This window comes from Apodemus sylvaticus, chromosome 7 (assembly GCF_947179515.1).
Source record: "Apodemus sylvaticus chromosome 7, mApoSyl1.1, whole genome shotgun sequence".
In the NCBI taxonomy this organism is placed as follows: Eukaryota; Metazoa; Chordata; class Mammalia; order Rodentia; family Muridae; genus Apodemus; species Apodemus sylvaticus.
The window spans coordinates 89,311,191-89,321,212 of NC_067478.1; the positions used below are offsets into that span (position 1 = coordinate 89,311,191).

General features: G+C 40.8%; 2 protein-coding genes across 2 annotated transcripts; one reads left to right on the forward strand and one right to left on the reverse strand.

Annotated features, from left to right (window-relative positions):
- On the forward strand, positions 1-933 carry LOC127689949 (olfactory receptor 958-like). Its single transcript, XM_052189522.1, has one exon. It carries the CDS (start codon positions 1-3, stop codon positions 931-933), a length of 933 nt encoding a protein of 310 aa, XP_052045482.1.
- A 7,208-nt stretch (positions 934-8,141) lies between these two features.
- On the reverse strand, positions 8,142-9,074 carry LOC127690192 (olfactory receptor 8D2-like). The gene has a single exon (XM_052189739.1). It carries the CDS (start codon positions 9,072-9,074, stop codon positions 8,142-8,144), a length of 933 nt encoding a protein of 310 aa, XP_052045699.1.
- Positions 9,075-10,022: the final 948 nt, after the last annotated feature.

Consider the following 10,022-nt stretch of genomic DNA (forward strand, 5'->3'; position numbering starts at 1 on the left):
ATGAGGAATTGCACTTCAGTAACTGAATTCTTCCTGATGGGAATCCCACATACAGCTGGGTTGGAGAAGATGCTCTTTGTCCTCTTTTTGGCCTTCTATCTGCTCACTCTTCCAGGAAACCTACTTATCCTGCTGGCCATCGTGACTTCCGCCAACCTTCACACACCCATGTATTTCTTCCTGGGAAACCTGTCAGTGCTTGATATCTTTTTCCCTTCTGTGAGTTCTCCAAAGATGATGCTCTCTCTCACTGGACACAGCCACACGATCTCTTACCAGGGCTGTGCCTCCCAGCTCTTCTTCTACCACTTTCTGGGCTGTGCTGAGTGCTTCCTGTACACAGTGATGGCCTATGACCGCTTTGCAGCCATCTGTCACCCTTTGAGGTACACAGTCATAATGAGTTCATGGGTGTGTGGCTCCATGACGGTGGCCACCTGGATGGGGAGCTGTCTGCATGCATCTGTCCTCACATTTCTCATCTTCAAGTTACCCTACTGTGGACCCAATGAAGTGGATAACTTTTTCTGCGACATCCCAGTGGTGCTACCCCTGGCTTGTGCAGACACCTCTCTGGCACAAGCTGTAAGCTTCATCAATGTAGGTCTTGTTGCACTGGTGTGCTTCCTCCTTATCCTCACTTCCTACTCTCGCATCGTGATCTCCATCTTGAAAATCCGTTCTTCTGAAGGCAGGCGCAGAGCCTTCTCCACCTGCAGTGCCCACTTGACATCTATTCTGCTCTTCTATGGCCCAGTGGTCCTCATTTACCTCAGACCTGCCTCCAGTCCTTGGCTGGACTCAGTGGTTCAAGTGTTGAATAATATTGTTACTCCTTCCCTTAATCCTTTGATATATTCCTTGAGAAACAAGGAGGTAAAGGTGGCTTTGAGAAAGGCATTGACACAAGGGATGCACACTCCTGGGGAGTAAGCTTTATGTCAAAATCTCTTCTTCACAGACTTATCCCAAATAACTGATAGAAGTTGTGCTTAGTTTCATATGATTTTAAAAGCATTTGTGGCATACTTGATACTTTGTAGATGTTTGTTTCATTGAAGTATGTATTTGTATATATAATTTTAATATTTGAGATTATAATATAATTAAAACATTTCCTCCTTCCCCCCAAATCTCATATATCCCTTCCTCTCTTATTCAAATTCACGACCTCTTTTTTTCACTAATCTTACTGTACACACATATGTATATATTTCTCTATATATTTGTATATGCATATATTCCTAAATATAACCTTTTGAATTTGTATAATGTTAGTTGTATGTTTGTTTTCAGACTTACCTTTTGTCAATGGACCACTAACTGGCACATCCATTACTGAGGAAGATGCTCACTCGAGGTGTCCCCTTCCATTCCTAACACCTTGTTTACTTTCTTTTTTATACCTTTCTAATTTTAAGGATTTATTAATATATATATATATATATATAACAGGTTTGATATTAGTATGAGTCTAATTCTAATAGAATGGGTTTATATACGTTCACTTTGATTTTACAGTAATGTTTGTAGTCCATTTGGATAGACTTGAATTCTCTTTTCATTTACTTTCATGGTTGTGACATGATTGGATCACTTGGTATTCTGTACAGATTCTGCTCAGAGTTATTGAGAGGGGCAGTCTATATTGAGCTTATGTCACTATAGCAGACTGCAGTACATCTAGGGTATGTAATGCTAAAACTTACTTTTTAAAAGGGAAAAGTAGTTAGAAAAGATATAGGAGAAATAATAATTAACTTATGTTAAAACACAAACCAAAATTTTAGAAAAGGCTATTGCTGAATCATATACAGTGTGTGTAGTAGACTATTATATCCCCATCACATAGAACTGAAATATATAAAATAGGCAAGAAGATGTGTCTTTTAATAAAGGAGACTACCAACCTAAGAATGGTATTTTATAAAGATGAGTAAATAGAATCTATAACTACACTACACACAAAATACACTTGTACACTAAATCTAGAAAAGGGACCAAACACATTATCAAACAAGAAATGACAAAAACAAGGGGGGAGGGTGTAGTCTGTATCTGGCTGTGGAATAGCTTTGACAAAATCGCATTATATTTTGGGACATTAAAATGAAACCTTATAGTCAGGTGTGGTAGTATGTACGTTTAGTCCAAGCACTTGAGAGGCAGACAGGCAGATCTATGTATGAGGCAAGCCTAGTCTACAAAGAGAGTTCCTGGACAGCCAGTGCTACACACAGAAACCCTGTGCTCAATCAATCAATCAATCAAGCAAACAAACAAAGAAGAAACTTTATATACTTAATTATGAAACTTAAAATAGTAAGAGCTGTAGCATAAGCACTCAGGGTAACTGATTCTGACTTCTGCTGGTCCCTTTTGTGCGTCCCTTTCTGTTTGCTAATCTTACATGTGAAGAGTATTTTTATACTGTGCCATATATTCTGTACATATATTCTGTATTTATATTTGGATTCAGCAGAAAAAAAGCATCTCATGTATTTAATTGTGCAATAACAAAGAAAACAATAGTAAGAGTATAAATGACTTTATACATAATTTTTTGAGAACATACGTTGATAAAAGTGACAGAGCAATTCAGCAATATCTAATAAAATCATCTACAGTCACTTTAGAATTATTTTAAATTTATTTATTGTGTGTATGTGTATGTGTGTCTGTGTGTTTGTGTGTGTGGTGTGTGTACATATGCCTGAGTATGTGTGGAGGTCAGAGGATACCGTGAGTGTTCTGGTCTGCTCCTCACACCATATGGACTCTGGACATTGACCTCAGGTTGTTATTCTTAGAGATAGATGCCCTTGCCTGCTGAGCTGTCTCTCTAGCTATGTTGGTTACATTTTTTTAAATTTGATATATTGTTTATTTACATTTCAAGTGATTTTCCCTTTCCTGGTTCCCCCTTCCCCGAAAGTCCCATAAGCTCTTTTCCCTCCCTCTCTTCCCCAATCCACCCCTTCCCACTTCCCTGTCCTGGTATTTCCTGACACTGCTGCACTGAGCTTTTCCAGGACCAGGGTGGGGGCCACTCCTTCCTTCTTCTTGGGCACCATTTGAAATGTGCATTGTGTCTTTGGTATTCTAAGCTTCTAGGCTAATATCCATGTAGAAGTTCATTTATTAATCTTATCCAGTAATTATTGGTCAAGCAACATGATGATGCATAAACATAACTTCCTAATGTGGGTTTTGTGTAGTAAGATATTTGAAATGCATATGTATAATGTATAAATGCTTAGATATAAGGCAGGAAGGGGTCATGGGGAGCAGAAGATGGCTGGCAAAATGTGGCAGTGTTTCTGAAGAGAGGCCTCATTATCGAAGGAGAAGCTTCACTTACAGTGGAGACTCAGGGTATGGGAGATTCCAAGAGACACCAGAGACAGTGGCTAGTGTGCAGTTGAGTCAGCAGGAGCCGATGAGATAAGCTATGTGCACCCATGCTTTTTGGAGCCCAGAAGATTGTGTGTGAGACCAATTCTAGGTTTTGGGCTACATTACTGGATTTTGGTTTCATTGGAATTGATTGTAACAGTGCACTGATTCGTCTCATTAAAAATAAGATAATATCTGCACTGTCTTTGATTTTATAGGAACATAAGAGTATGAATGCACACGCACATGTGTGCACATGCGCGCGCGCGCACACACACATTTAACTTTTTATTGATTCTTTGTGAGTTTCACATCATGCACCCCAGTCCTGCTCATCTCTCTGTCCCCTCATCCTTTGCAGTCTCCCCCAACCCCTCAGTAAGGCACACAGTAGTCAAACAAACATCAGCAGCAACAATATAGAAAACATCTCATCATGGAAACTGTAGAATGTCACAGTATGTCCCACAATATATCCCTCTGTCCACACATCTTCACTTGAGAATGCTCATTGTAACGAATCATTGGTCTGCTCCAAGATTCTGGCTTTTGTGACACCATCAGCATAGGATCCTAACTGGGACTCCTCCCAGTTATCCTGTTATTGTCTTGTACCATGAAGATCCTGCAGCTTTGGAACAGCAGGACAGGCCCATTCTCATGTCCCAGTCATTTGCAGATAATATAGATTTTGTAGTTGGCCAGTTCCCCGCATTGGATCCTGCCAGCTCGCCCTTATCTGCATCACCTGGCAAGCTCTCCTGCACTGCTCTGGCTAGGTCACCTAAGGCCACCATTGTCAGGAGGCAGGGACAGCTCTCCTGCTCTCATACTCTCAGGGCCTGCTCACCTGCACCCATGCCTGCACTCATGTTCCACTGAGCTGCCCAGTCAAGGGTCAGGGCTCACTCCCCCAAGTACTGCAGCCTGTGAGGGCCTGGGTCAGCTTCTCATTCTCAAATCCTTAGTTCTAGCTCACCCGTGCCTTCACTATCAGGGACAGCTTCACTCTATTGACTAGGCCAGGAGCATGACCCCCTCTCCCTAGTACTACAGCCAGTGAAGTAACAAGGATAGCTCCTTTTCTCTCATATCTCCAGGGTCATCTCTCCCAGGTATTACAGGAGGTGAGGTGGTGAGGTGGTGAGGTGGTGAGGTGGTGAGGTGGTGAGGTGGTGAGGCCGTGAGGTGGTGAGGTAGTGAGGTGGTGAGGTAGTGAGGTGGAGGACATCACTCTAATACCTGTGCCACACTACTCCAGACATGTGGCTGGGCCAGTTCTCACATGTTCTTATCATTGCTATCATGTCTGTTACCTGCACCCTCTCTACCAGTGCCATCTCTATTGTGCTGCTCAAAAGAGATGCAGGGCCCAACTTCCTGAGCAGGCAAGGACAGGGCCAGCTCATTTACTCTCATGACCTCAGAGCCAGTACTTTTGACTGCCACCAATAATTAGAAGCAAGAGGTGGGGGGGGCACCCCCTGACCCCCCACACCACCTCACAGCAGATGAGGAGCAGAGCCAGTTCTCTGATGCTCTTACCCTTGGGGATGGCTCACCAGAGCATGCTGTACCAGGGCCAGCCCTAATGTGATGCCCAGGTGAAGTGCAGGGCCTTCTCTCAGCCATGGACTCAGACACAGCCCTCAATGCCAGCTTGGGTTGAAACCTCACCATGGCTCCAGGTGATAGGACTGGCCACTTATAAGAGGTTACTCCTCTCCACCCTGAGACTCCATCTCTCTTCATAATGCTCAAGGTGTTTTATTTCTCTTTCTCTAACATCTGACATATTTGCACATTCCACTGCAAGAAGGTCATGCTGCTGGCAGGCCTCTAGATGACCAATTATGCTGCATGGCATGGTATGGTGGCAAGTGGGTGTCTATGGCTCGCCTGTTCCATGTGCTGGAGGGCATGTCTGTGGGTGGCATGTCTATCCATAGGTCTTTGTTTTCCTCCTCTTGTGCTGCCTGAATTTGACTTGATTTGGTATTTCTGAGTCATAATTATAAGACAGCTTTGGCTGTCAAGCCAGGCATCAAGCCAGGATGAGCAAAGGACTAACATCTGCTCTGTCCCTGAGTGATATAAGAACACCACCACCAACAAGACTTTCTATATATTTAATAGGACCTTAGACATTTAATGCGTTTTGAAACTTGTAGATGACTGTGGGTCTAGGGTCAGGAAAAGTAGAAAAAGAAATAGAGTTGGTCTTAGAGGAATAGCTGAGGAAGTGGTGGAGGAATAGCTAAGGTGCATATTATCCACACTTATTGCTGCCCTATCTATAATAGCCAGAGGCTGGAAACAACCTAGATGTCCATCAACATAGGAATGAAAAATGGAAACAGGGCACATTTACACAATGAAATATTATTTAGATTGGTAGAGGGAGAAGATATTTTTAATTAAATGGCTTTGTAGGGTGGCATGACCTATTCATGGTATTTAATAAGAAGTTATTAATTTTCATGTTACTAATTACTGAGTTACACATTTTCCCTTTTTTTCTCGTGTCCTCTTGTCATGTAGTCTTGGAATAATGTTCAAGAGCTACAGAAATCCATTTGGGAAATTATAAAATAACATAAGAAACAGAGTCCAAGCAGATTCATTCTCAGAAGAATGCAGTTTATGTATCTAAGCATTTGGCTGCAAATACTATTGGTTTCAATTTTGTTTATATATATATTTGGTATAGAATAGAGTTTATTCAAAGTAGGGGATGAGAGTTAGTGGTAGAGAGAGGTAGAGAGAGAAGTAGAGAGAGAGAGAGGGGAGAGAGAGAGAGAGAGAGAGAGAGAGAGAGAGAGAATAGAGAGTGGAGGCCGGCCATGACCATTATATATTATAATTTGCATTTCTTTCTTTTTTTAATTTTTTTATTCGGTATATTTTTTATTTACATTTCAAGTGATTTCCCCTTTCCTAGCCCCCCCCACTCCCAAAAAGTCCCGTAAGCCCCCTTCTCTCCCCCTGTCCTCCCACCCACCCCTTCCCACTTCCCCATTCTGGTTTTGCTGAATACTGCTTCATTGAGTCTTTCCAGAACAAGGGGCCACTCTTCCTTTCTTCTTGTACCTGATTTGATGTGTAGATTATGTTTTGGGTAATCCAGGTTTCTAGGTTAATATCCACTTATTAGTGAGTGCATACCATGATTCATCTTTTGAGTCTGGGTTACCTCACTTAGTATGATGTTCTCTAGGTCCATGGTTATTTATATTTTTATGCACAGAAATTCATTTATTTATTCATCTGTCAGCATTTGAGCAGCTTTACATCATTTATTATTCTAGGATGTAGGAGCAAAATGTAAAAAACACATGCCCGTGATTATCAGAGATCCTCCTATCTTCTAGATGGGCAGAAAGATAAGTCTAACTCTTACCAGAACTAGGGTTAAATTACTGATGAAATGAGTGGCATAAAGGAGGTGTATGTTGGGCAACCTCATTTATTTTGTTTCTAAGATCCTATAAACAAGAAGACTTTTTATATACTGAAAGAAAGAAGTATAAAGAAGTTTCATGGAAAGCAGCTGAAGTTGATAGGGCTATTTTGAAAAATATTGATGTGGATTTGCTAAATCCTAATATAATAACTCTCTTCTGATACTTTCAAATATGGCACAAAACCAGGACATAGCCCAACATTTTGACTTCATGTCTTCCTGCTCTTTCCAACTCTGGGTTTATCCTTTTGGCTTTTATCTTGTTGTTGATTTCAATCTCTTTTCAGGGAAAAGGCTCTATGTGAAACATGGAAGTTATTTGGAGAATACATACTCCTTAGTACCCTGATTATACCCACTTTCTGTAATTATATTAATGTTAACTGGCATTTTTCTTTTCTGGACATATAACTTCAATAATATGTGGTGCTGTAGAAATGCTATTCTCTAAAGGGCAGTTTTTGGTGAAGATCTGTCTACAAGTGTTGTTAACTGAATGTGTCCTCTCACAGGAAGACTCCTCTTCAATTTCCTGTGTCAATGGAAATTCCCACCTTAAGATTCTAGTTGCAAGGTCCAAAACATTGAAGTGGTTTTTCCATTATGATCCTTCTCTTTCATTCAAAGACAAGAGTACATCTATACTGTTAAGGATATATTCAGAATTCTGTCTCCTCTCACTGCTTTTGAATTTCGTCTCTTCTTCTTTTCATATTCAGATTCTTTTTTTCTCCAGTCTTCATGTTTATATATTTGTCATTTAAAATAGGGATATAGGCCATTGAGATAACTTAGGGGGTTAGGAAGTTTGTCCCCAAGCCCAATGACCTGATCTCTAGAACCCACATGGGAAATGAAAAGAGCCAACTCTCTCATCTTGTCCTCTGCCACGCACCTCTTCCACAGATCAATAAATGTAATTTTTAAAATTCATTAAATAGACCTAGCTTTTTACATATCTCCATGTTTTTGTCTTTATTTTCCTAGTAGTATTTGGTGAGTACACACACACACACACACACACACACACACACACACACTTATTCATATACATTTATATACTAGTAGGTAGGAAAGTAGGCTAGAGAGACAAGGGAGAATGACAAGGACTACACTGGGAGAAGAGACTATGGGGAAGTGACGTTCACCAAAAATAAATCTCAAAGACATTTTATTTTGAGATGACCCTTAAACTTGGAATGGTTATTCTTACATTCAAGACAATTTAAAAGACAACATGAATGCTTAAATTTGTAACTTAAAGATAATTTTTCTACACAGACTAAGAGAATGGTCCACTATTTACAGCCTTTTTAATGGCTTCCTTGACATCTTTGTTCCTAAGGCTATATATAAGAGGATTAAGCATGGGAATCACTGTAGTGTAAAAGACAGAAGCCACTTTTTCCTGGGTTGTGTCACCTGTAGATGGTTTAAAATACATGAAGATAATGGAGCCATAGAAGACTCCAACAGCTGCAAGATGGGAACTGCAGGTACTGAAGGCTTTAGACCTGCCATCAGCTGAGTGTATTCGTAGGATGCTGGTAAGGATGAAGGCGTAAGAGATGAAGATGGCAAATACACTTGCAAAAACATTAAATCCAACAAGTATCATCACCCAAAACTCCTTGGTATAGTCTCTAGAGCAGGCTATATTCAGAAGAGGGAGGATGTCACAGAAGTAATGGTGAATGACATTAGTTCCACAGAAGGAACGACTGGATATATAACTGGTATGAACTGTAGCCCCGAAGGCCCCCATAACATACACAGCAATTGATAGTAGCATGCGGACTCTGTGGGACATGATGACATTGTAGAGCAATGGGTTGCAAATGGCAACATAACGATCATACGCCATGGCTGTTAGCATGTAAGAGTCATCAATACCAAAGAAAGAGAACAGAAACAGCTGGGCCATGCATTCAGGAAAGGATGTAAAATTCTTCTCTGATACAAAGTTCACCAACATCTTGGGGATTATAACTGAGGAATAGCAGAGATCTATGAAAGACAAGTTACTGAGGAAATGATACATGGGTGTGTGAAGCTGAGAGCTAATCCTGATTAAGAAGACTAAGCCCAAGTTTCCTGCCATGGAGACCATGTAGATGAATAGAAACAGGCAAAAGAGTAGGATCTGGAGCCCCGGCTGGTCTGTTAACCCCTCAAGGATAAACAAGGATGCTGCAGAGTGATTTTCTGGGCTCATTCTTCTCCCAGATGTGATGAGTTGAGTAGTTCAATGGAGAAAGGCAAACATTATCAATTGATAGTATTTAGTAGTTTGCAATTTGACAACTGTCTTATTTGTCAATAGAACCAAAATTCAACATACTAATAGTACTGTTTGAACATCACCTATCATCAAGATTACATTCCATTTGACTTCATTTTTATTATATGCCTTGAGAAGTGAAACTCATTGGGTTTCCATTTTATTATCCTCTTGTGACATTTAAATGTGAGACTCATGTTGTCTCTGCAAATGAGACTCAAGAAGCTCTAGCTTTTTCTGTAAAAGAAGAATAACTATTATTCAAGCACGTTGCAGGAGCACCTGCTCAGAGATGGCCTTTCATTTGGTAGGTTCTGTCTGCATCAGCTGTCATCTCTGATGATTTTGGCCTTGAGCTTCCCTTACTGATGACCCTCGAGTTTCCCTTCTATTTCCATCACTCAGTCCCTGACTCTAATCACAGGGGCTTTGCTTCCTTCTAAGCTTTCCACCTCCCTTCTGCATTTCTGTTCTTGAATTTGATTTCTTTTGCTGTTACCCATGAGTCACAGAAATGTGAGGAGAATAAAGGCCTTTTAGAAATGGTGGTTAGAAGATGCTGTGAGCGGAGTCCTGTTGTCATGTGCTGAAGGAAAGTGGGAAAGAGAAAAGCAAACACCAAAACCATAGGTGCTCCTGTGGGAGGCAGAGTGCTGAAGGTACACTTATGTGATGAAGGCTGCAGAGAGAGCTATCTGCTTTACAGACAAGAAGTTAGAGAATGTTGGTTTTGCTTGAAGGTAATGTTATTTCCCCCACTCTACATGTGCTTATATAGATTTCCTCATTTCCTAGTGAATGCTAAATCAGGTCTTATGTATTTGCCTATTTCATTTAACAACCACCAAAACATTCCCACCCCACAACAGTTTCCTTCTGACC

Excerpts from the sequence above, each read along its gene's own strand:
- LOC127689949 (XM_052189522.1), top strand. The coding sequence starts at position 1 with ATGAGGAATTGCACTTCAGTAACTGAATTCTTCCTGATGGGAATCCCA.
- LOC127690192 (XM_052189739.1), bottom strand. The coding sequence starts at position 9,074 with ATGAGCCCAGAAAATCACTCTGCAGCATCCTTGTTTATCCTTGAGGGG.